Source organism: Haemaphysalis longicornis, unplaced genomic scaffold, assembly GCF_048455015.1.
Source record: "Haemaphysalis longicornis isolate Haplotype H1 unplaced genomic scaffold, Haemaphysalis longicornis Haplotype H1 scaffold_2, whole genome shotgun sequence".
NCBI classification, from domain to species: Eukaryota; Metazoa; Arthropoda; class Arachnida; order Ixodida; family Ixodidae; genus Haemaphysalis; species Haemaphysalis longicornis.
The window spans coordinates 53509894-53537379 of NW_027526295.1; the positions used below are offsets into that span (position 1 = coordinate 53509894).

At 49.0% G+C, this 27486-nt stretch overlaps 1 protein-coding gene across 1 annotated transcript in view; it reads right to left on the minus strand.

The window, feature by feature from the left end:
- The window catches only part of LOC144167973 (sodium/nucleoside cotransporter 1-like), a 70031-nt gene that overhangs the window by 18671 nt on the left and 23874 nt on the right, over positions 1-27486 (minus strand). The window contains exons 7-10 of the mRNA XM_077697082.1: positions 25067-25228; positions 16500-16625; positions 8138-8265; positions 2740-2908 (exon numbers count right to left, since the gene is read on the minus strand). Coding sequence (XP_077553208.1) covers positions 2740-2908; positions 8138-8265; positions 16500-16625; positions 25067-25228 — 585 coding nt within the window. The remainder of the gene's footprint in view (positions 1-2739; positions 2909-8137; positions 8266-16499; positions 16626-25066; positions 25229-27486) is intronic.

Sequence of the window (27486 nt, forward strand, 5' to 3'; positions counted from 1 at the left end):
CCGACGCTGCGTATGGCTACGCCTTGAAGCATGCATGCACTGCCTTAGGCAGACGCAATGAGGCAACATACGTGGCAACTCGACAAGCCGGCATGTATTTACCATTCAAAGCATTTATGCAATTTTACAATGCTTTACACGCGTGCTTGAAGGCTTACTTGAGGTAATAGGATTCGCCTACAGGTTTATTTACATGTGCTTGGACAAAAGAAATAAATACAACGCGACGACATCACTTGTGCATCTCTAGCTGTTGCATCTGCTTCGCCTGCCAAAGCCCATAGCATACGAAAAATATTACAGTTTTGAGACGAAGCAAAGACACAGAAGTGAGGCAATTAATTTATTTTCAGCTAAATATTACAAAATACGAGGAAAGCAATATCTAGTTTGGAGTATGGAATAATTTTAAAGTATATCCGGGACGGCCCAGTGTAACTGGCGGCGGGAGCCATATGCATAACTCCTGCTTTTTTTCTTTTCTAACCCTAACGTTCATTTCTCAACCTAAGCGCTCAACAGTATTTTATACAAATTGAAATTTGTTAATGGCGGGACGTTTGGCAGCACTTTTTTAAACAAAAACTTAATTTGCGTCCCTGCAAAGTCGTTGCCAGCCATGCCACGCCGAAGTTCTGGCCGAAATACAGGCTATGGCGGCACCTACGGAGACATGGAGCGCTTTGGCAGAATCACTTTTACAGTATCTTCAGATTCTACTCTAGGTAAGCTAGTGGGAAACTCTGTGGCCTGTGCACCCCGAGGTCGGGCGATCGAATGCAAGTGCGTTCCGTCTGAACTGCGCGGGGGAAGTGTGTGAAATGGACATCTTTGAAACGCAGACAACCTGAGAATCCCGCCATAGATTACATAGATTACAAGATTGATCCAGCACACAGACTGAAATTCTCTATAGCTTCTAAACAATTGTTTTGAGTGTATACAAAAAAACAAAAGAGGAGAATGTTCCAGACACATATTAAGCTGTTGCGTAATGGGGAGGGCAGAAACGCAAGCATTTTGGAAACCTACGTGATCGGTCATATTTGTGACTCGTTGGTAAAAGATAACACCACTTGCCAAAAACTATGCAACAATCACTGCCTTTTGCACAGTGAAGAAAATTGCAAAAATCCGAATAAGCTCAACACAATATTAGACAAGCTGAGGCTTTTCAGCGTTTGAGTGCATTATCTGAGGGGCTGTCATTAGTTGTCCTCTTATTAGTGATCTTACGCGTCTTTAGCGTGGATCCGAAAATGTCCGTTAGAAATTTCTGCAAGGGCATCACTTCGCCCTTCGCCCACAAGATTCCCTGCTTACAGCCGCCACCTGAGCGCAGCGTCTTTTTATTGTAGACTCCTGGCCATATGGGCTTCGGCGGCGCGGAGACAGCGTACGAGGCGGCCCGAGCTTTGATAGACTGGTACCCTAAAGGGAGCCCTTTGTCCGCATCCCTACCCCAACCTTATCTATAGCTATTACTCAACTTCCGTGATTTCACCCTCAATCACAGGCTTTCCCGCACCACCCTTTCCCCCCTCCCCGCTTGTTATCCCGTGTAGAATCAGCATTCCGGAGACTAATCCAAACGCACTCCCTCCCCACTCCAGCCATCCTCACACATATCCCCATCCCTTTTTGACACCGCCGCTTGCCCACGCTGCGGGGACCCCGAAGATACCCCCAAAGCCATCTGGAAATTCCACGCCCTGCTTCCTCTTCGCCTACCGACCCCAACGCCCAGGCTGCAGGGTGTGTGCCCTCGCGCGCTCGTACGCCCAGTCGCCGTGCGGCCTGGTTTTTATCATTAATAGACAGCGGAGGTGAGCCCGATGGTCAGTGGTGCCATGGGGAGGTCCGCCTCTTTTCTTCCTAAATTTATGCTTAACACATAAGCTCTGACGTTAAAGCCGCGACTTTCAAAGGCTAATTTTTATGCGGCACGTGGTGGTAAGAGACGGCCCTTCTCACCACGAAAAATAAAGCAGGAAATGAAATGTTTCCACGTTCCTTACCACCTAAAACGCCGACTTTTGTCTGCATTTTCTGAAATAAAGCCGAGAAATTTTAGTTGTTGGTTCCATTCTTCAACCGCCTCTGCTATTTGTCTCTTAATTAACTCACAAGTTGGCGTAAACCTGCTTTACTTTTAGCTGCCTTGAAAATTAGGGTTTTTGTAAAATGGTTATGATATTGTGGAGCCAACGTAAGTTGAGCTACCAAAAATTGAAAGCCGATTAGATAGTTCCAAATTCGGTGTTCAGATGTCAGCCAGCTTAAATTGCCATTTTTTTAACGCATACTGCACAAAACACCACCAGAAAAGAGCTGTGCATTCAGCACGGGTATGCCGCCTGTACCAACTACCCATAAGGGGTTATTAGCAGAAAACAGTTCACACATTGTCGGTGAAACGAAGACCTACATGAAATGGCCGCTAGAAATTTTGCAGAGGTATGGAGCTTGTGCCAACTTTGATAACAGCACAGAACAGGTAACTCGTAAATTATGAAGTGTAGTTTGGACCCTTACACCTTGTAGTGTGAATCAGACTACCTTGACTACTGAGCTACTGCGCAAATACTTGCATGACTTTATCCCCTAAGTGCCCACTGCACTTGAATTGCTTGCAAGAGATGACCGTGACTACGGGGTTATTGTAAAAGAACCTGGGCGCTGAAGATGCGCCTGCATACAAGGGTCATCGTGACCCTTGTCGGGGCATTAGACACTCACGTGGGGCGTGAACTCTGCGACAGACACAAGCCTGCCGAGGCCAGCAAACACGTCGTTCACGAAGGCTGCGGCCGTGTGGAAGGCCACCAAGGTGTAGCCGATGGCGGGAACGATGGCGACCAGGGTGACCATACGGGTTGCCAAAGCCTCGACAGAGGTCTCGTTCGGACTGCGTTCGGCGGATTGCATGCCGGATCTTTTTGTGATTAAGCCGGACATGGACATGGTCACTCAGGAAGATATATTAACTGTGGTCTCTTTATAAAAAAAGAATAAAATAAATACGCCTGTGCCACACATGCATGTACAAACATCCACTTTGCTACAGCTACTACACAGCAATGTATACACTTCCAGGTGACAAGAAAAAAGGTAAAGATTAAAGCATGGTTGCGAATTTCGCTTAGAATGCCGCTTAAAAAAGTGATATGGGCTATCAGACAAAGCTGGAAACTTTTTGATTTTTGGGAACGATTGTGTGGACAGCTTCTCAGCAGAGAAAGAGGTAAAGGGTTGACCATGCAACGATTGCGCGAGTTTTAAAGGGACACTGAAGTGATTTGTAAACATTGCGGGATTACTAGCGCAAATTGTAGTTCGGAGTCCGTAGGCATTGTTTCGAGCACTCTAGCCGCGTTTACGCGAATTTATTTAGTAGAAAAATCAATTCGAAAATGCTGTCCTCCTCTCTTTACGCTCGCCCATTTTCTGTGGCGTTTTCGTGTGACGTCAGCAGGAGATGAGCTGGAAAATGGCTGCGCTACTGCACGGTTCGCCGACCAGCCGACCTACCGATCGAGTCAGTCGGCCCAGCGTTTCGTCCGCCGGCCGCCGACGGGTCGTCGCTATTCGCTCGCTCAATTGAAACTAAGCCACAACACCGTTGTGAATGAAAGAATGTGCCTTTCCTTACTTTGTTAGTTTGTACACTGTGTCAAACTCAGAGTACGGGTCGCTCCACACAAGCGCTGCACAAGTGCACATGCGACGCTTCGCTGACTTTACGCTAGTAGGAAAATCTAAGGCCAATTGAAGGCGGGAGAAGAGTCACCGAAGTCAATATAGGTACTAAGAAAATAAAATCACCTGAAACTTTTACCGTACAGCGCAAAACTAGGGAGCAGGAAGCACTTTTTGCGCTGGGTAAACAAGCACAGCGGTCAGCAGCACGACCGCACATCTGCGAACGCTTTTCCGTCAAAGAAATGCAATTGCTAGACGTGAGATATTGTGGAAGTTTGGGGGACACTTACTGCAGGAGTGATATACAACAAATAGTCACATAAAGTACTTAAAATGCTTAAAATAAATAAAAGTGTAAACTGGTCATACATTATAAACCTTATATCTCCAAACTGGCCAGCGCCGGCTCGTGGCCTAGCGGTCTGAGGCGCTGGAATTAGTTTTGAAAGTCGCAAGTTGGAATCCCCGAGGGTAGATGTGTTTTTTTTTTAAGTTGATTTTTTCGTATGCGGCCGATCTTTTCTGAACTGGGTTCACCATTTTTGGGCCGTAACGTTCACTGCTCCACGAGCGAGATCGCAGAACGCGCGCATACTGACAATGACGCGCTAGCGAGTTCTCGTTGGCGTGCTGTTGCCACAAGCACCGACTGCTTGCGGGCAGTGGGCCCAGGCCTGAATCAGCACACCCTTGGCCTGGTGCGAACTAGCTTTTTACGAACAGACATGAGTGAGGCAAGCTCCGAATATGCGGGAAAAGCGCATGGCATTTGAGAGTCTGCGGTGACGCGGGGGGCGTTCATCCACTGCGTAGGCCTCGTCTAGTGATTTCTACGATTCCAAGCCGCCCTGGGAGGTTTATCTTAGACATTTGACAGCCGACAACATGGCAGAAGCGCGGTACGACGATAATTGAGAAATCGAGAATGCCCATCCAACAACGCCATCAGATGTCAAGCATGTTGTTTTACAGAACCGAAACCGAAACCGAAACTTTTGATTGCTAACCTTGGGCATCGTCCAATCACGGTGCCCCCCCCCCCTCCTGACGTCACAGCCTTTAGTTGGTGCGGCCGCCGCAAACCGCGCATAGTAGTTTTTCTTCTTTCGCGCTTTGTAAAATAATTACCGATTTGTCAACCGGATAAACGATGAATAGTGTGTTAATTTGAGCCAGTCTACACAGTGCAAGCAAAAACGGGAGCTTGACAAATTCACTTCAGTGTCCCTTTAAGAGGCACTGTGGGCGACGCTTTCGCTTTGATAGTAACTACTGAAGCATCGATGCTGTCATTCCGGAGTGCTGGCGTTTCGAGCGGGCGAAAATCCTTCGTATTGCTGAGAACAGTACCCCGTTTTGGAATATCCATAGGATAAGGCGAAGATGTATGGCTCTGGTGACATAACGTCGGCCAAACTGGCAGAAAAGTTTTCCTTCGCACTCCTCCTCCAAAGGTGGATCCGCTGGTACTGCCGTCAGCCGATGAGGACCAGACGAGATGTTCGCCGGTGCGGCCGACGATCTGTTAAGCCGCCGGAGGCGGCTGTCGAGGAGTCGATGGGTTCGGTGGTTGCTGGTCTCCGGCAGCCGGCAGACGACGGCTTGGGTACGATATAACTTGGAGTTTATGGGCAGTACTATTTACAAGAGAAATTTACAATATTTGCATAAAGTGGGGTAACTCGTTACAACTCTCGGCATAGCCGAAGGTACAGGGTACCTACAAACGAGAATGGACCCAAGTGGTGGATCTTAAAAGGACGCTCGGCACAGCCGATGGCGCGAAGCGCCTGCAAGAAGTAAAATCCGACCCCCGGTAATGGGGTTCCTAGCATTTATAGGATTTGGGCAGCGCCCCTGCTGGTGCGAGAGAGCACATGATGTCAGGCGGATATCCGGGCTGACATCAGGGTGACATCAGCTCTCAAAGCCCCGATTGGTCCACTACAAACAAATAAAACACACACACACACACAAAAGAACTAACCAATCGTAAACATGTCACCCCCGCGGTCACATGACCCGATAATCTCTCTCATCCAACTCCTAGTCAGCTTCCCGCGAACGTTATTGCCACCGCTGAGCCAAGGCAAGGCCTCGGCTACACAAAGTCGCATACCGTGAGGAGTAGTCACCCCACTAGGTTGAACGGGCGGTATCTGCTCAAACGCCAAAGCCGGACGGCTTAGAGCGGTCTAGGCTAACGCCTTACAGTAACGTCTTAACGTCTCGCCGCGTCGCCTTTGTCCACGGGCGCTCCCCGGCACAATGAGGGAGTCGGGGCTAATCCCCTCCCGAGGCCAAGGGCGGCCGCCGTGCGACCCGCGGGAAGAGCTGACCGCATACCAGCGCACCAAAGGTTCTCGGGAAAGCACCCCCTCCTCTCGCCGCACAAAAGGAAGGAACGCGAGGCATGCACTCGCGGCTTCCAACTTCGCGTCCCGCCGGTAAACAAAACGAGAATTCCGCAGCGGGCTTACACTGGCCCTTCTGAGATTCTTGCACGACCAATCTACGAAGAAATCATGGCTATGTTACAATCCAAGCTCCAGACACCAAGGCGAGACAGCTAATCACAATTTCTTGATTCAAGCCGTCGTCAGCCAAGAACTTCAAAACTTGGCATTCCGGCCGCTTTGCTCAATTAGTCATCTTCACTGGTAAGCTACGAGCTTCTTGACACTTTTGTCGATGGAGTTCCTGCCCAGGCGCTAATCCATAGAGGTGCGAACGTATCTGTGATAAGGGGGAATAGCTGCATCACGCAAAAAAACTCTCACGTCCGCTCCCATCCCGCGACCTTGACGTTGCTGAAGCAAGAGCTTTTATACCATTGGTTTATGAGCTGCCGCCCTGCCATCCTGACCTCCTTCTTATGCTTGGCCTTCTTTTTGAACGTTCTCAGCTTATTGACAAATCGGAGGTAGACATTAGTCTGGAGCTACCTTGTCCGGAGAATGTTGCAGACGCAGTGCAGTGTCTCCCGTATTTAATACAGTTAATTTGACTCTCCCTAAAGCCGCAGCCATTCTATCATGGAGAGGACCTTAATTGCAGCATTCTTGCAGCGCCGTAGTAGCAGCAGCTGTTGTCCGGTTAAGTAAACGTCCTCCGCAGCAAAAACTGAATAATTAAACAAACACATGTTATCTGATAGGATTTGAGCCCGCGTCTACACATTAGCAAACAAATGTCCCACCATCTTTGCAATCTACGCACGTTGCCAGCACAGAACGAATGTTGGGGTGTATATTGCTCTTGAGTGGCGCATACATACTTGGGGAATTGGCCAATGATCGAATGTTTTCTGGGGGAATGTGTCCCTTCACAATGTTCACAAAACTTGGAATTGGAGAAGTAAAAGTTTCAGATTAGTTCGTGTCGGGTGACACCTTAATGCGAATAAGTCATGACAGTGGCACACTATCCCAGCAGAGCCCTCATTTTAGGGAAGCTGTGGTATGTGGTAGTTTTTTTGCTGATGTAATTCGCGCCATAAGACGAAGGAACAGAAGCAAACAAAGAGGTGCAAACGCGGTGTAGCAGAACAGAAGGTTAAAGACAACGAATCTTTGGCAGAATTCTGCCAAGGTAATAAAAGTTTCGAGAAATCCCGGCTGCACCACGATCATGTGTTTGTGGACAACGTCCGGTATTTTTGAGATGACAGCAAAAAGTTATCATAAAGAGAACCGGTTGACCATCACAAGCAATGACTGACGGTCTCATGCACCAAACTTTAAGCTTTTCAACCTAAATGTGCGTAGCCTCATTATTAAAACAACATACAACTTTCACTGCTTCTTTAAATGATTCCAAAGGCGGTGTCCCATGCTGCTTTTTCACCTAGCTAGTATGCCAGTGACACTACTGTACAGATGACAACATACTTGTCTGCAACGCAGTTTTCGTATTTTGATGTCTTATCCTGCCTCGCTTGGAGGGATTTAAAGACAACTACGGGGTTGTTTTGATGTCTAAGTCCACAGCTGTTGTCTCCAACATTTTTGTAAAACGTTTGTTTCGGCAGTTTGCAGACGTACCCAATTGCAGTGTAATTTGCTGGTATGGAAACTGTGTTGCGCACTGTACGACCAGATCTCTCACGTCTCATCATTGAAACACTCCTCAACAGCACACAGAGCCTACCAGTAGTTCGTGTTTATCAGCCATGTTCGCCAGAAGCTCCAGCCGGACTCATTGGTACGAATGTGGTCACCCGAGCGTCACGTTGGTCTCCGCATAACTACTTTTTCGCAGCGGACGTTAGAGTGTGTTGCTCCGCTCTCTGCCCCTCCTACCACAGAACCTGGTCATGTGGCCTGGCTTGAGACTGATCACACCGGCCTTTCCTCTTTAAGCATTCGCATTAACCTGAAAACGTTAGTGACAAGGCTACAGACTCGTTACAAACGGCAGGAACTCTGTGCTGTACCTTTTGTACTCCTCGAGGTTTTTCTGCGCTGTGGCAGAGTCCTCCGTCTCCGGGTAGAGCAGCTTCGAGGACGCGATGGCCGCCAGCGTCGACAGTAGCGGAGAAATCATCACGTCCACCAAGCTGAGCTGCAGGAAGCAAACATTAAGAACGAATTATCGAAGCGCGTGCGCACCGCGGGAAGCTTGCTGAATTTGAAGTGTTCGGGATTGATTTGAAGGCAACTTTAGTTTCTTCCTGTTGCAAGGGAAATGAAGATCGCGATGCATTAACTTGGCGTCGTTGGCTTGGCTGTAAGTTATATGCGGGTTTATTATAGCGCGTGCAATGGATGTGGCGTGTCTGCAATATGTTACCGTTGCTACCTCAATAGAGCTGGTGGCATGAGAGCTGAAGAATAGTGTAGAGAGCCCAAGGGAAGAGCTTCCTTCGAGAAGTGAGCTTAGGACGTTGCCAAGAAAACGACAGTCGAAGCACGTCTCTTGTTCCAAGGCCACCGCTCCCTACAAGCAACCGCTTTGACCTTCTGTCCAGGTCACACGAACAGAGCAAGAGCCGGGATCATTCAAAACACCGCAGCCGTAGCCGTAACCGCCGTCCGGGCACATCGAGCAAGCTTTATCCACAAACCAAGAGGCATAGGCAGAACAAGGTTCACATGGAGCTCTCCCAACAGGCTCGCTCCATTGTCCATGCGACGTCGCCTTCCCAGCCCCATCGAGATCCGCTACAAGACATGCACGATCCACCACATGTGAGCAGCCCAGCTAAGCCCCCCCCTCCTCTCCCAATTATTAAACCCCCCCTTCTCAAGCTACGTACGTTAAACCCAATATGCTCAATAGAAAGCCCAACTCATGCTCATCACCAACAACAAACCGGATATTATTACCTTACAAGAAACGAACACAGACTGTTTCCTCCCGGGAAATGATAGCTACGTTCATCCAGGAACTATCCCGAATGGGAAAGGGAGGCAACCGGTATTTACGCCGCCTACCATGACTATTGCCTGCGTAGACAACACGCTCTCCACCATCCCGCTGGACACGACGCATCCTAATACCTCTGAAAAGGAGCACGGAGCTACAACTACGATGGTTGACGATCATAACAGCACTATTGTAAACTGCTATTGGCCGCCCAAACAAACAACCGCCACGCTGCCCGCCTTTCATGGGATGTATAATGCAACTCGTAGCTGAACCATACTCTTATTGCTTGAAGATTTCTACTCTTCTCATCCAACCTGGAGCTACATTAGAACATCCCCTTTAGTGTGTAAATTGGAAGAATATACCAGCCTCCTTCAATTGACCACTATGAATGATACCACATCTCCAACGAGGCTCTGCTTCAATCAGGAGGCTGACACAAATCGTGATCTTACCTGGATTCGAGGTCCGCTAATCGCCGCCTGGGGCAACACCAAGAAAAATCTCGGGAGCGACCACAAAATTATCCAAAAAAGTGTCCTTCTCACCCGGTCATCAAAAAGAAACCGATCAAACAGGCCCACAACAAGTATAACGAACTGGCCGAACGTCCGTAAACACCTGCAAGAAATTGGCACAAGCGGCATTCCCCTTGCTGAATGGAGCGACGTAATCTTGACAGTGGTACTAAAACACCCCAAAAGAATAGCCCGCACCGAATACTATGCGTACGTTGACCAACGTCTTCTTACCTTCTAGAGAAATCACCGTGCTAGTTTCAAATGCTGGAAACGTGACAATCATAACGGCCTCCTCAAATAAGGTCGTTACTGCCTCAATCACGAAGCCCAAGAGAATACCCAAGTTATCCACACAGAATTGGCTCCAAGTATGCAATGGGCGCAACGGCAAGCTTCATATGGCGAGGGTCTGGCGACTGTTTCGCACACTACTGGGACAACAAAAACCAAAATACACCGTCCAACGGCTTCACTTGCCGATGGGAGGCACACCACATGATATCACAGAACAGATCCGTAACACACTCTACCCCTCTTGTAGTATGGCACGCATCGACATCATTTACACAGAATCAGCCCCAGAAGATGAGGATGAAGGAATGAACTCGGACTTTTCACCTGGACAACTAAACATAGCACTGCATCAATTCACTCACAACATGGCCCCGGGGCCCCCATAAAATTACACGCGGAATGATCCGCAACCTGCCTGACAGGAAATTTGCAGAACTTCTCGACCATGTAAATCGGGCTTGGAGATCAGGAAACCCATCCCCGAATGGAAAAGTCATGTTGCCCTCATCCCCAAATCAGGAAAACCACCCAACACACCCTACAACCTCCGCCCTATCTGAGCTTCATGACATTGTGGGTTCGAAAACGTATGGAGAAGGTGGTGCTCGCTAGACTGGAATGGCACCTGGAAAACAACGGCCACCTACTAGCAACAATGGTGGGATTTCGAAAGCATGTGAGCACACAGGACATTGGCAAGCGCACTCATGAGGACGGGTATGCACAGTCCAGTGCAGCCCAATTACGCACCATGGTAGGAGTAGATATAAAAAAGCTTTTGACAATGTGGTGCATGACGCGATACTTCTCAGCCTCAAGAAAACTAGACCGGGTATGCATATTTTCAATTACGTTAAAACATTTTTCACAGACCCAACCATCTGCATCTTGGGACCCGATGGGGAACCCTCTCGGTCTTACCCACTTCATAGGGGCACACCACAAGGATCCATATTATCACCAAAGCTCTTCAATCTGGTGATGAAGAATCTCTTCGCCAAACTCAACGTTATACCAAATCTTCAACACGCCATATACGCTGACAACGTCGCACTCTGGTGTACAAAGGCTAGGCATGGCGAGCAGGAATACACGTTACAACAGGGCCTCGATATCATCAGCGGGCACGCCCACGATGTCGGACTCACCTGCTCAAACGAGAAATCAGAATATGTAGTTGTATTGGACAACAGAACCAAGAAAAACAACCAATATCGAAACCTGAACACATTACAGTAAACAACTTATCCGTCCCTCACCGTAGCCACATCAAGATGCTGGGCTTCATCCTACAACAAGATGCTAAAAGTACAGAATGGGTCAAATTCATCATTGCTCAAATTAACCATATTCACCAATTGCTCCGCCGCATGACGCGACACCATCAAGGCCTCCAAGAACACGAATTACGCAAAGTAGTCGAAGCCCTCGTGTTCTCACGCGTCATGTATGCATACCGTTTTCAGCGCCTTACCAAGACACAAGCCAACAAAATTAAAACATCCATCAGAAAATGCGTCCGCATAGAAATGGGAGTGCCTCTCTACGCCCCGCACGACCTTAATAATGACGCTGCCCTCCACAACACTCTCGAAGAACAAGCCTCAGTTTATCGTGAAGCTCATCACCACCGAATAACAACTTCAATGCAAGGGTGGGAAATTATTCGCTCCTTCGGGTATCCCCCCACCGACCACCTCCCATCCATCACTCTCCTGCCGCCACCCTGGGAGAGCATACCAATAATCACTGTGCTACCCATACCAAAACACATGAGTCGAGCCACAGATCAAGAACGTAGAGCATCTCGCGCTCAACACCTGCCCTAACCAATTTATGACACGTACTACACGGACGCCCTTATTGTGGACTTTACAACGACTACGGCATCGGTTGGCCCCTGCAAAGTTCACGTACGGCATCACGTCAACACCCCATCGCCCACAGCTGCAGAGACTCAAACCATCGCAGAAGTCATTATACTTCACCAGCATCTAACCACACACATTACAGACTGCACGGACAGTCAGGGAGCACTACGAAGCTTCGCCTCGAATGACATTCCATCCCGTGTCCACACTAGCCTGACAACATGCTTATCCCCACCTCAAGTTTTCCTCGAATGGATCCCTGGCCACCAAGGCATAAAGGGTAATGAACGAGCCCATGGTCTAGCCTGAGACGCTCATTTCCCGGGCAGCCCTGAGCTGTGGCCCGAGGAATACAATCCAAAAGAGGATAGAGGAATGCATCACAAAAGTTACCGCGAACATCGGCAACCTCCGAACAGCAAGAATGGTACTTCCCTCCCCATCTAAATTCATGTCACGAAGATGCGCTACATATATTAGACAGGCGCACACATTGTTCATACCCTGTGATCTGTTGCTTCACTACATAGAGAAGTAACGAGACGGTCCGCACTGTCAGGTATGTGGTTGCTATCCGGACAATGAACATACATATGCGCTGTGTACAGGCGACCTCGCCTTCCCTAGTTCTTGCGTCCAACCCCTTCCCCCCTGATATTCCCTACTCGTGGTCTGGCTCAATCGCTAAGGCGTTGCGCTGCTGAGCACGAGGATGCGGGTTCAATTCCCGGCCCCGGCGGCCGCTTTTCTGATGGAGGCGAAAAGTAAAAACGCCCGTGTGTACAAGATTTTGGCGCACGTTAAGGATACCCAGGTTGTTAAAATTAATCCGGAGCCCTCCACTACGGTGCGCCTCATGGCCTGCGTTGCGTCGGCACGTTAAACCCTACAATCAATCAATCGTAGACTCGTTGGGCCTCTCCCGCCAAAAACCTACGGGCAGCCCTGTGGTCCCTCTTGGCTGCCCACATTGAAACTCTTTGTGCACCTCCGCCAAGCCACCGTCGGAGGACCGTGGGACACCCCATTCCTCCGAGGACTAATAATTCCGCGGCTCGGACTTGAGCTGCAGAATAAAGCCTGATCTCTCTCTTTCCTGTTCCCAACTCGTTAGTCCTTTTACGTACTCCTAGCTTGGGCAGTGTCCTCCGGTGCGCGGGGAACTACGGATGAGCAGCCCAACTAGGCGTACAGACTGAACCGGTGGCGTTGCTCGGGTAACATACGTTCGGGTGCTGTCGGTGGCATTCCTGCATGTGTTCGGGTATTTCGCACCTGTTTAAAGGGGTCCTGAAATGCCTTCCGCCGATGCATGGATGTACATGTAACCAAATAAAGCAATGTATTAGCAATCTCCTCCTGCAAGAATTTTGTTAAAGCGATGAGTATTAGCTGAGAAATCGTAAATCAAAAACCGCGCACTATCGTCGCGCCGTATTTCCTCCTCCTTTCAACTGTTTCTTCGCTGTTGGCCTCCCCTCCCATGATGCTCCGCTCCTCAGCGGTGACGAACTTCCGCTATTGCGCTCCCACAGACTGCCGTCTGCTACGGGCCAGCTCTTTCGGCTTTTTCATCTTTGTTGATCCCATGGACACTCCTCTAAAGGCTGGAAAAGTGAACGAAGGACCTGGCCGCATGTGTGCGGCCTGGCCTTGCCCTTTCGCGGTGTACGTAGCTGCCGTTGGTATCGGCGGCGAATTCGCAGCCGCGCGGGGAGAATCGTGCGCTCGTTCCCTTTGGTGCACCGCGCACTGTTTATCCAAAAAGCGCGGTCTCAGATGTGACCCCGCTGGTGCCGGGTGTTATTTTGCGGCGGTTGTAATTCCTACTACCGGCGGCATGTGAAAAAGGACATTTTAAACCGACACAGAACCCGTGCACAAAACGCGCCGGATTGGATCGCTTTATCAGCGGCGATGAACGGGAAGGCGCAGAGCAAATTTAACCAACGCCGCACTCGATCAGCGAGAACCCGTGTTCTGACAAGCTGCACGCATGTGTTGCATTCAACACTGACGGGAAAGCGTATGTTTGCACTTGTTTGGATAGTCGTAAAATGTCCAAACACTCCGGCACTCCGATAGCAGATGAGCCGGCGAGACATTTCGGAAAACATTTGACAGATGGCGCCGTATGCATTAGTGTGTCGCTACGCAAAACTGATTAGACGCTCTACCGCTCTACTAAAACTCCCCTCGCAGTGTTTACGTAGCGGGATGCAAAAATTTAGCGTTTAGCGTATGCAAAGGCCACAAACGCTGTACTAAAACTCTATTAGCAGCAAAATAGCGTGCGTATGTGAGGCCGCTTGCGTTTACAAAGCTGCACGCCGAGCGCGTACGTTTCAAACCTAGTGACATCGTTTAAATACACTGGCAAGCACAGTGTAACGTAGTCAGATATAAACCGTATGCTCAGGCGATAAGCAAGAGCTTGTTTTATGTGATTGCGCATAAAGGCCCGTTCGCACTTGCGACGAAAGCGAGTGAAAGTGGCAGGAATTCCGTCGCTTTGTCGCGCGACGATCGTTTTTGTCGAATGGTCGGGACAAATTTTCGTCGCGCGACAGAATTTCCGTCGCATTCGCTCGCTTTCGTCGCAAGCGGGAATGGAAAGTTCTGCCGCTGCCGTCTGCGCCGCAGCTCGGAGGTAACCGCGCGATCTGCTCGGGCCGAACGAACGCGCACACTCCCGCACGGCAGCGCCCCAAGCTGCAGCCGGCCGCGTACATCGCTCCCGGCGCCCGCCTGGAGGCCGCCCTCGGCACACTAGCCAGTATATTTCAGGCACTATAATGGAGGACATATTTTTTGCTTCCGATTAACCTAGTTCTTTGCCCCTGTGTTTTTAAATACGTGAAGTGGTTAGCACGTCGTCCTCACGCAGCTCTGTATCGTCGTAGCATCGCTGATTGTCCGAACGAAGCTTGCAGCTAAGCCAATGCAGTGACCGAAGCTGTGTGTGTGTGTGCATCGCCTCCTGTGTGTTGTGGACGCGTTCGTTTCGCGATGAAATGCGGCATTGTACTTCTGCGGGTGGATAGTGCTTCCCATGGTCTGGATTATCTTTCTCGAACGACGTACGACTATACCTCGCATGGGGTATGTGTAGTGTGCCTGCCTAAAAGCATTCTCGCTTGCGCGCCAGAGTTGTGACTTGCTGTTCGTCCACGCAAACCGGGTGTGAGGTGAGTGCCGAATTTACGACGGGCAGGAGGAGGCAACCCATCGTCTGTCAATCGCGGTTCAGACTTGCAACGCATGTTGTGACGTTGCGTTCGTTCGAAACGCATCTCTGGATTGTTTTGAAGTTGAATAAAATGTACGCGTCAAACCCTGGCATTCGGCTCAGGGCGTTCTCTGCGATTGCACCAAATAAGTGTCACGGGGCTTTCTTTATGGTACGTACTCATGTAACATAAAATCCATGTCGTGCTATGGCCGTGTTGCATTCAATACAAACGGTTAAGCGTTCGTTTACACTTGTTTCGTTTGTCGTAAAATGTCCAACACTCCGGCACTCCGCTGGCAGATCAGCGGGCGAGCCGATGCTGAGCAGACGACTCATCTCTTTGCCGGAAGTGCGTGAAAAAGCCGCCCAATAGCAGGATGTCTAGCTCATGACGAACATATGGGAATCGATGATGTAGACATGTGAAGATGGCGGCGTCCAAAAACACGAAGGAAAGGGTGACAAAAAAGCAACAAACTTTGCAACAAAAGTGTGAGCTTTCCGCTGCGCGTAAAAGAGTAATACTTGGCACAGATGATGTTGACGACCCTTTCTAACGATTGCGCTAGTTCATTTAGTGTGCTCAAAATGCCTTTCAGGGCCCCTTTAACACCATTGATGCGTAGTGTGGAACCTAGTTGGCAGCCACTACACGGCCAAGTAGACGTCAAAAAAATCAAAGCCAGCTTGCAGAACCGTGGAAGCCTCATGTCAAAGGAGAGCTGTGTCTCACTATGATTAACTCCACTAGCGCCATATAGGTCACCGAGAACCATTTACCCTGTGCATGCCCACGGCTCTCGTCACTGAAAGACCATGTCAAACGCAAAGTAAAGTATATAAATGGTTTATTTATACAGTGCCCACTTCAGTCTCCGTATACTTCGTCGCCCACCGCCACAAAGTCTTTGTCCAGCGCTCCCGCGCCGTTGAAGCCGTGCACTACTACTTTTCCTTCTTGTCCTTCTAGACCATTGCATTACGGCTTGTCGTGGTTGCGCTCCATCGCGATCCAATCACTCACAAACGTCAGGAAGAATGCGTCCATTTGCTCAGATATTTTGCCATTGAAATCACAATGACACTAGGTGGGTTCACTTGCTGACTGGAGTAAAAGCACGCGGTCATAAATTTTTTAGTGTGCACCTTTGATATACAAGAGGTGGTGGACACAGGGGGGTAAAAACTTCGTATCTCCTCCGGATGGCACAGGTGTCCCCGTGATTGGTGGCTGGACTGTGTGGTTTCAGTAGCTGTGTACTCCTTAGATCTAGCTCCTCTCAGATGTGAGCAAAAGATTGAGTGCGCGTGTTCTTGATCATGTCATGAATGCCCCCTCAACCTATCTTCGCACGTGATGATATTGCATTCGAAAAAAAGGTAAGCCCAGTTTTTGTTACCCTTACGTTTTATCCCTTATTGTCGTGTCCCTGTGGCCGGAAATATTTAGTGTTTTTCTGTAGGCTTAGATATTAGCACCATGGAACCATGCCGAATGGTGCAGCTCACATTGAGGTGTTGGAGTGCTGGCAAGAGGGCAGCCGAGATAGTAGCGAAGCCGGTGGACATAAGGCAGTGAAGCTCTGACCGAGTCATGCGCTCTAGGTACGGAACCACCAGCAGCGGAGCTTCGCCCTGTAAAGTGCACAGTAGAAATGATAGGTCACAAAAGCGTAACTCACCGGGCTTTGCAAAGAAGCACGTTTCACACGCATTCGAAAGTTATAGCACCTGCGCGAAGCAGTAGTTGTCAATAATAATGCGTGTTGGACTAGCAGGCAGTCCGAAGGTAACTGGGAAGGCGTCCCAACATAACGCATCCTCAAAAGATTTGCAGAGTTACAGACTACAGTTATGGCCAGCACATGACAACACTATCTTGATTCGCACGCCGCAGCAGATACGTACCTGTTTTATTTCTTCTTGCTTTTGGTGCATTTTTTTATAAAGAAGTTATCGGCTGTTATTGACAACCAGGCGCATAGCCAGGGATTTTTTTCGGGGGGGGGGGGCGCAGTCGACCAAAAGTTGGGACGGCGAAATATGTAGGCAAGGCTTCTTGCGCGTAGTTTTTCAAATTAAGCTTCAAATAACTGACTTTAACATGCCATTTGTGTAGGTTGAACGCTAAAAGTAAAGCCCACCTTAAGGGGCCTAAATCATGATGATGATAATGATGATAATGACGATGACCTAAATTACCGTTCGCCGGTCTTTGGGTAGGCCACGGGCGACTCGTTCGTTCGTAGAGCAGGGGGTTATGCGGGCACGCGCTCGTGAGCGTGATCATGAGTGTGCTCGTGAGTGGCGCGCGGTCCTCGAAGTTCCTCAGGTGGAAGTGGAGGCCAACACTGGGTGTTTACTATTAAGATTCGCGTGTTTCAGATTTTCCTTTAGGAAAGGGACTAAAAAAGTTTTTCTTATCAGATATAACGTACAGTCGAGCACAATTTAAAGGTTATCTCGCCATCATCGAGCGGCACACACGTGCCACCGTCCTACGGTTTCGTTTTGGAACCATGAAAATCAAGATTTCGCTCTCTTGTCTTCCTTGTTGGCTGTTCCATGCTACAACGATGGCCCGCACGACTGACTTGCAAACCTTTGTGTTTTAAGCTTTACATTCGTTGTTATCAAGCACAGACTTGGTTGCCTTTTATCTACGCCGACGATAACGAAACTGGCATGGAAGATTTGCTAAAGCTGGTGTTCTGTCTGCTTCATTTGAAAGAGTAGCTTTCCCGCGATAACCTTCGAATTGCAGTGGAATGTACGTTCGGCAAATTAGTATATTATGGCGGTGAAGCTGGCAAACGTGCGCCTTCGTCCTTAAGTGATCGCCTTTTTGTTATTTTTTTGTGCTTGTAACGTGAATAGCAAACTTACGCTTAGCGGAACACCTGATTGCACTGCTGTTGAATGTTGAGCTTGTTGCATGTTTGTTAAATTTTATTCTTTTCTATCCGCTAAATGAAACAGACATAGCTTCAGTAAAATTCCGGTTAAGCAAATACAGAATGCTGATTCTAACCAAAAGGGAGGTCAAGGAAACAACAATGTTGAGGCCAAAAAGACAAAGCTCCGCAATAAAGAGAACTGTACAGATTCGTTGATGTGTTCGATTCCCAGACGCTGCGGCCGCTTTCCTGATGGAGGCGAAAAGGCAAAAACGCCCGTGTGTACGAGATTTCGGCGCACGTTAAAGATCCCCAGGTGGGCAAAATTAATCCGCAGCCCTCCACTACGGCGCGCCCCATCGCCTGCGTTGCGTCGGCGCGTTAGACCGTAAAATCAATCAGTTTTGTCGATGTGGAGGAAATACAAGATGACTGGAGCAATGCTTTTCATACAGCAGAAATTATGGAACTGCAATAGTCAATGAAATGCGATGTCGGTAGAAAAATAAACATATGAAGGGTTAATAGTTGACTGAACAAAATACAGTGGCATGCTCTGTCATGTGATTATACTTTGTACCAGTGTAAAGACAAGGAATGACACGCTAAATTCCAGACCACATGTATGCCTATATGAGGCTTTTTCCTGCTGTCCCGCCATTTCGCGGTCGTGCTGCTCTGCCAACGAAACAGCGGGACTGCCTCGATCGGCTCGCGGCAGATTCCCGACGCAGCTCGGTGCATCCGGCGCGAAATGCAGCCGTGCTGTATAGGTTGACATGTACAGCATCTGGAGCGGGAACAGGGATCAGGCGTTGACGTAGTACCTGTCTTCAGCTTTATATGAGCAAGAATGTCCTTAAACCTGCAGGTACCGCGCCGCCAGGCGACTTCTGGCGGTTCTGTAGGCTACTTAAACCGCACCACAGCCTGGCACCAAACTTTTCGGGGGGGGGGGGGGCACAGGCCCGGTGTGCCCCCCCCCCCCTGGCTACGCACCTGTTGACAACCGCAGATAAATAGAACCTGAACGTTGCGGCGCTAAATGCGGTGCCCATCACAAAAGCACGCAAAAAATTCTCGAAATTTTCCATGACACTTCATAGCAGAAAAAAGTGTTAGGTTACCTTATGTTCGTGAGTGTTAAAGGAGTACTGACACCAAATTTTTGTGTTACGTTTTTTTCGCTGCTATGCGTGCCTACCAGCGCACTAATCATAGAATGACAGATTAGATGGTCCAGCGCAACGTAAACATTCATTTAAGGCGTCGTTTATTCGTGCCAGTTTCGGTTTCGACAAAAAAACGCCGAGCAGCCGCCATGACAGCATGTATCACATGGCGTCACCATTCTTGCCGTATCGCTGCCTCTCTGGAAGCGCGCGCCAGCGAGCGCGCGCGCGCGCCCAGACCGGCCGAGGTGTCCGCCGTCCCCACAGGTCCAGGCAGCATGACGTCAGTCCCAAAACCATGACGTGTACACACGCCCGAGCAGCGCGCGCCAACCACAGCCAGCGCGTCGGCTTCGTCACGGGAGCCCCGACGTCGGCAGTTTGGGGCACGTAGCAGATGATGTCACGTCGACCCGCTCTGGGCTTTCTCGTGCGGGCGAAGATTAAAATGGATTTTAAATATGTTTCGCTGAGCGGTTGCTGTTGAAACTTGCTGGGAAATATCTCCTGATAAAAAGGAAGCGTTTTACATAGTTATCTCAGCTTTGAAATTTCGTGTCAGTACTCCTTTAAATTACCTTAGTTACCTTATTGTAATCTGAACGTGGAAACGTTTAACACGAGAACTTTACCTGGCAAGGCGAGTCTAGAGGTGTTTTTCGAGCAATTATAGGGCATTAAATGGGATGTCGTTGGTCTTAGTGAGGTTAGGAGGACGGGTGAAGCGTTAGTGCTCAAAAAATGGACATTTCCTATGTTACCATTGCTTCGTGGAGAGAAGAGAACTGGGAGTGTGATTTCTAGTCAATAAAAGCATAGCTGGCAACATAGACGAATACTGTAGCATTACTGAAAGGGTAGCCGTTCTTGTAATTAGGCTTAATAAAAGCTACAAACTCAAGGTGGCACAGGACTACGCGCCTACATCCAGCCACGACGACCAGCAAGTAGAACGCTTCTATGATGACGTGGAATCGGCAATGGCTAAAGTAAAAACACCGTGTACGGTAGTTATGGAAGACTTTGCTGCTAAAGTAGGCAAGAAACAGGCTGGAAACAAGGCAGTGGGGAACTATGGTCTCCGTTACAGAAATAACAGAGTGGACCTACCAGTAGAGTTCGCCGAACGGAATAATCTACACATCATGAATACCTTCTGCAAACGGGTGAGCCGGAATTGGACGTAGAGGAGCCCGAGGGGGACCATAAAAATGAAATTGACTTGGCGTTGTGAATGACGCGGAAGTGCTCCGAAGGGTCAGGTGTACCACCACCATGCGGTAAGATTTCGAATTTGGCTAGATCTAAGGAGGAACCGTAGCAAGCTAGTACGAAAGGAGCCAACCAAAGAGTTAACAGTAAGACGTAAAGTAGAATCCAGAATCGCGCTACAGAACCGCTATTCAGCTCTCACCGAGGAAGCAGAGATAACGACACCGGAAGCCAGCGACAATCTTACACGATTATCAGAAGTGTGCAGTAGAAGTCGGGGGCACGATGGCTAGGCGGGATGCTGGTAAACTTTCCAGGAGACGGAAGATTTAATTGGGAAAGAGCAAAGCATGACAATCACCACAGTAGTTGACAGGATAGGACCAGCGACGCTTTCGAAATTAATAGCCGTAAGACAGCTGACATACGGAAGTATATTATGGAGAGAATCGAGCATGCTGTAAAGAACGGAGGTAGCATGAAATCAGTAAAGAGGCGTCTAGGCATGGAGAAATATCAGATGTATGCACTTAAAGACTAGCAAGGCAATGGCATCACAACTAGGGATAAAATAGTTATAGTAGCCGAGGAGTTCTATAGAGATCTGTACAGTACTCGGGACGTCCAGGATAATATCGAGCGAAAAAGTGGTTCAGAGTAGATAGACAACAAGTAAAGAAGACGTTGAAAGAAATGCAAAGGGGCAAAGTACCTGTTGAAGATCAGATAACCGCAGACCTCTTGAAGGATGGCAGGTACATTGTACTATTAAACTGGCAAACCTGTATACGGAATGCCTAATGGCCGCGAGAGTACCGGAATCTTAAAAGAACGCGAACATGGTCCCACTCCATAAGAAAGTTGACACGAAGAACATAAAAAATTACAGGATGACCAGCTTACTGTCAGTCGTCTACAAGGTAATTAACAACATATTCGCTAACGAGATTTCCGCCACCTTAGATTTACGTAAACCTAATGAACAAGCATGGTTTCGTAAAGGCTATTTAACAATAGACCATGTTCACAGGATCAATCAGGCCATAGAGAAGTGCGCGGCGTATACCCAACCACCATATATATATAGCCTTTATATATTATGAGAAAACATTTGACCCGGTTTAAACCTCAGCAGTAATTCAGGCATTGCGGAACCAGGGTGCAGACGAGCATTATGTAAGAATGCTATATGTCTACAATGGGTCCACAGCTACCATCCTCCTCCATAAGGAGAGCAGTAAAATACCTATAAGGAAGGGCGTCAGACAAGGCGACACAATCTCTCCAATGTGTTTGAAAACATGTTTGCAGGAAGTATTCAGAACAATGGATTTGGAACAGGTGGGAGTAAGGGTTAATGGAGAATACCTAAGTAAACTCAGATTTGGTGATGGCGTTGCCTTGCTAAGCAACCCGGGAGACGAATTGCAAAGCATGCTTATCGCACTAGACAAACACGCGAGAAACATAGGCCTGATAATTGATATACAGAAAACTAAAGCAATGATCTCTAACCTCGGGAGAGCACAGAGATTTGAGATAAGGGGGCGAGGCAGTGGAATTAGTAAGCGAATATATGTACTTACGCCAATTGGTGACCCCGGATCCGAACCAGGAGACGAAGGTAATCAGAAGGATAAGAATGGGGTGGAGTGCATTCGGCGGGCATTCTCAGATAATAAATGGCAGCGTACCATCTTCTGTGAAGAAGAAAGTGAATGACAGCTGCATATTACCGGTACTCACCTAAAGGGCATAAACTCGGAGGCTGGCTAGAGAATTCCACTTAAATTGAGGACGACTGAGACAGCAATGGAAAGGAAGTTGATAGGAGTAAGCTAACGGCACAAGAAGAGAGTGGAGTTGGTCATGGAACAAACGCGTGTTCAGGACATATTAGTAGAAATTACGAAGAACAAATAGTCGTGGGCAGGGCATGTAATGCGAAGATAAGATAACCATTAGCCATTAAGGGCAACAGAGTGGATCCCTAAATAAGGCAAGCCTGGCAGGGGGTGGCAGAAAGTTAGTTGGGCAGGCGAGAACAAGAAGTTCGTGGGGATAGATTGGTCGCAGTTAGCATAGGACAGGGATAATTGGAGATGAACGCTAGAGGCGGTTGCACTGCAGTGGGCGTAGATAGGCTGATGATGATGATGATGATGCTCATGCAGCAGAATGCATTGTTCCATTATTTCATGGCTACGTAACCAAAAACTGGAGAGGAGTGTCAGCAACGTTTTAGACTGTTGCAGGGCCCCTCAAGTGCGGCCCCATTAGCCCGTAGCTCGGAGAATGCGAGGTTACGGAAATATTTATATACCCGTACATCAACTGTAGGCCATACTTTTTGGGGTGGGCGGTTTTGAAACCCAGATGGTCTTGTTCTTGTTTGTTTTGTAGCAGCTTTTTGGAAGCCGTAATAGGTGTAATAGGCGAGTTTACCGATTTGACTGCAAAACCGCCTGTTTCGTAAAGCACAGACTCAATTTTTTTGCCGTGGGAATTAGGCGCAGAACATCGGAGAGAAAAGATATTCATCAAGAGGATCCCCATGCACCGGTATCGCACAGGTGCGCTGTCATAGCCCGAGGAGTTGCAGTTGCGTCATCGCACACGAGGGCAACCGACGAAAAGGGGAACTGAAGAGCCTTGAAGACTTTGGGAATACGCTTATACTACAGTTAGAACTTGATCTAATAAAGTCACCAGGAACCGCGAAGTAATTCGTTAAATCGAGAACTTCGTAAAATCGGGACTGTCATGTTTCAAGCAGTTGATTCTATTGATTCAGTGGCTACTGGGAGTCGCATCCCAGCCGCTACTATGACATCGTAATTGGGGCAGCCAAGGCGCTCGCCTGCCGATAGTTTGGCACTGTGCTTAAAGTTCGCCGTGAAAATGGGCCAGCCGGGGGTTGGTCCGAAGCCGTCGAACCCCAGCAGACGCGCGAAACGAAATGCTTTGTGTTGTACCCCTTCTGGATTCTGGATTCTACTTTACGTCTTACTGTTAACTCTCCCAGGAGGTAGAGAGGTCATGATGCTACTTTTCCTCGAGGCAATTCGAGGGGAACTGGCATGGATGATGGCGCCCTTTGCTTTCAGCATTGTGGTAAGCCAGCTAGTCGGGACAACGTGGTCTGCGACCAAGGCACTGCTGAGTTTATATTGTAGAGCTACGTAAAAACGAAACTAGGTACCTCGTTTTTTTTTACTTGGCGCAATAATCTTTATGTCGTTCTAACGAAATACATTCAACAGTTGGGTTGTCTTAAATGTGGCTGTTTATCGAAATACTTCATTAAATTAGCAATGGGGCTGAATCTTTCGTTAGTTTGAGTTCATAAAAGCTTTGAGCCGTATAAGCACCTGGGGTGGAATCCAACTTTGTTCGTTGGATCGGGAAATTCGTAAGACCGGGTTTTGTAATATCGAGTTTTGACTGTAGTTACCTATTGCTTTCTCATTCAACTTCAAAGCTCCCGCTTGGCTGGTGTACCTCCAGAGCAACCGTCGTAGCAAACTCTTGTAAAACAGTAAACTATAGTTGAAGCGATGCCGTCGGAAGAGGAAACCGACTTCCCTGTAAGAGGTGCTTCATTAAATGTAACGGTGTTTACTCGTGTGAAACTGGAGTAGCAATTTTGAAAAACGTAGAATAAATAGATGGCGTCGTACCGAAGGTTTACGGTATTTTGTTTTCCAGGCGATACTTAAGGACGTGTGTACAACATGCTGATAGCCAGGCGATGATCCATACAGCCTGCCACATAATTCGGCAGTGACGAAAAATTGGCTCTAATACACGCTGTGAAGGTGTTTGGAAAGCAAAGCTGTGAACGACCCCCGCAACAATTATACATGCGGAGTCACTTGAATTCACACAGGTGGCTTTAGAAAGAGTGAAACCAGAGGAGATTCTGTCAGCCGTTACGTGGCAATGGCGGGGTGCCGTCCCGAACGCAGCAGCGTTGGGGCTGTGCTCGAGACAGCGGAACCAAGCCATCCTGGCGAGCTAGCTTGGGGCTACACCAGCGCGCGACACAAGCACAGACGGCGAAACAAACCGGCATGTCAGCAGAGTGACTCCTATTTATACAAATTTAAACTAAATAGTTCCGCAAGTTTGAGAATTGCGAGAAAGCAGACGGAACGTTTATATTCGCTATTTATCAGAACCAGTTACCCCATTCGTCTTTTTTAATACCTGTTAAAACACAACCGAATTGGTATTCAGAAATTTAGAAAACGCCGTCTGATTCGTGACAAGCAGTGACCAAAAGGTTGCGTTGCTCTAGTGGCCAGATGTCTGTAAATCGTCTCTATATATTGTTTTCCCGCCCAGCGTTAACGTGTGTTTGCCGTACAACCACTTAATTCTGTCGGGTCCGGGTTAACCTGGAGGGGCTGGCGAACTAGTTAAGCCGCACGAAGTAAGCGCGCAATGGACGCGAAGCTGCGCCAAACCAGTCCCATCACCGTCGCTAAAGCAGACGACAAAGCCGACTGAAGGGTCCCGCCGACACGTCAGCCTTCGTGATCACGGGAAACACTTGGTAATAGCGCCCTATCGCCGCACCACCTACAGTGAGCTCCGTGTGTGAGGAGCGCCCTCCGCCTCCCCAGCCGCGTTGGCAGTTTCTTGTCCCACACACCACGAAAGAACCGTTGGCTGGTGTAGGTAGAAAACTTTGCTTTAAAAAGCCCACGTGACCGCAGGGAATCGCGAATGCATTCCTTTTCGTGGCCATAGCTGGAAGCCCCGCCATAACGTTCGTGTAGAGGGGACTCGCCATTCCGAAGAAGACGTTTGCTAGGGCGACGATGGCTTCGCAGCTGGTGATGCCCAAGACGTGGTGAGCCACCCATCCCGTGTTGGCGATGATGAACGGGGTGAGGCCGCAGCAGAACAGCAGGATGGCCACGGTGCCCGCGAACAACACTCCCGGAAGCACCTGCACTCGTAAAAGACATAGGTATCGTTTTCAAACGAACAGGGATAAGAAGGTTTGGTGCAATTTCCGCCCACATTATCATTTCGTTTTTCGTGTGTGCATCTTGAGTTGCACTTTCACGAACGGTAAAAAGCTGTCGAATGTGGGGTTCCTAGAGGCACGCCAGTATCTGTTGGACTTCCGTATTCTACACGGCCAATGAAACCCTAAAAAGGCTGGGGATATACAACTCATTCGATAAATTTAGAGAAGCTCTCATCATTTCGCAGAAAGAATGATTCCGAAACACGAAGACAGGCAGGGCTATTCGGTCCAGAGTGGGCTCTCCTGCAAGACGCACGTTTGATCAACGACAAATACTTAAGGACGGACGTAATAAATAACTGAGGGTGCTTTCCAATGGTGAAATTATGGTCCCATTTTACACAAGCAGCAGCGGCAAGCAAGGGTTCGTTCATAAGAAAACAGGTAACAAACGACACCAACGTCGTATGCACTGGCGCTGCCTTCGACGACACAAAAAACACTCTTGTTTTCGTAGACCCAGCTGGAGGCATTAAAGACCGTCTTTCTCTAAACACTTGTACAGAAAGAGGCTGAAACCGGCGCTCTCCTCCTTGCCGTAAGGTACGGGGAACGCCAAAAAGAAAGCCTTCAAACTGTGACCGTTTCGGCCTTATTGATCGGCCTCATTGACGGCCGAGTGCCCAAGCGAGTCAAAATGCTGGAGCCGAAAAGAGCCAGCTGCCCTCACCGCAATATCTGTACTCCGGGACGCAAATATGCGGAATGAAAAGACGGAGCGGAGAGAGATGGGCGAGAAATTAGAAACCACACAGAACGCAGCCCCAAATCCTTCGAAACCCTGCCCAACAACTTCGGAGAAATGCTCATTATCCAAAGAGAATCTCGAGCTTCCCTCCACAGGCCTGACAAAAGCCTGATGGCCACAGGAGCTCAGATACTGCTAAGTATACAAATTAACAGCTTTCCTAGCAAAACAACCCTACCCCAAATGTTTCCCGAAAAATGCGACAATGTAACAAGTGCGGAAAACCCCAGAACCTGCTCCATTAATCCTCGAGGTGACCCGTCATATAGCCCTCAGCATCCAACACAACACACACTCTCGAGCTATGAGAGGCAGCTCTGACCACTTCCACCTCGCGGGTTCCTACGGACTTGGTTCTTCGAGCCTGGATAGGAGCAGAAGAGACCGGGATCTTGAGGGAGGGAGCCGCCCGAAGCCAAATCTCAAGCACTCGTCCCCCCTCCGCCACCCCCCCCAAATACAATGTTTGCTTTTGGCCCAACAATGTTGACATGTATGAACATTGCCACCGCACATAGATTTTTACAAATGGCTGTTGGTATATAAACGCTTCGTTCAACATCTTAACTTTAGCAGGGCGGCTAAACCAAGAGACAGACAGACAGGCAGGCAGACAGACAGACAGACAGACAGACAGACAGACAGACAGACAGACAGACAGACAGACAGACAGACAGACAGACAGACAGACACACACAAAGAGACCAAAACTTCTTCGTTAAAGTAGCCCATGAAAGACTGCTGTCTTTAATGTTTTTGTCTCCTCTTTTTGTTGAACGGCGGAGGCGTGGGTGCATCGAGGCAGCGCAGGCGATCGGAGCTACCTGCGCTTCTTTACGGCCGCCGCGGGCCGCGCGGCGTTCTATGCAGGCGGTATCCGCGGATCCTTCAGTGCCACGGAGCAGAAATAAATGTAAGAGTCGTAACCGCCCGTTGCGGCGCGTGCGGGCGAGCGACCACAGGAAAAAAATTCACAGCATATCCACGGGGTGAATGATGATGAGTGGGCGAAGCTCCTGAGGGGAAATCATCTTCAGTGAAAGTTCGCCCACTACATCTGTGTCCGAACGTAACGTCCAGAAAGTCTCGCTTAAACCGCGCGTCGGCACATTGGGGCTGAGCTCGCCTGATGCGTTTTGCAGACGCCTCACGAGCTCTCACTGCATCGGGGTCTGCCTGCCGATACGCGCGCTTTCTCACCGCTTCTCGTTCTCTGATGTTTTGGAGATCCTCTTTGCGCCGCAGCCGTGCCGCTTCGCGTACGGCAGGGTCCTCGCGCCGTTGCCGTGACGCTTGGGCCTCTCGTTCTCGAACGCTGGAATCTTGGCGGCGTCGTCGCGCAGCCAGACGACACGCTTCGGCCTCCCGCTCTCGTACGCAGGATCTTGGCGGCGGCGTCGCGCAGCTTCACGGAGCGCTTCTGCCT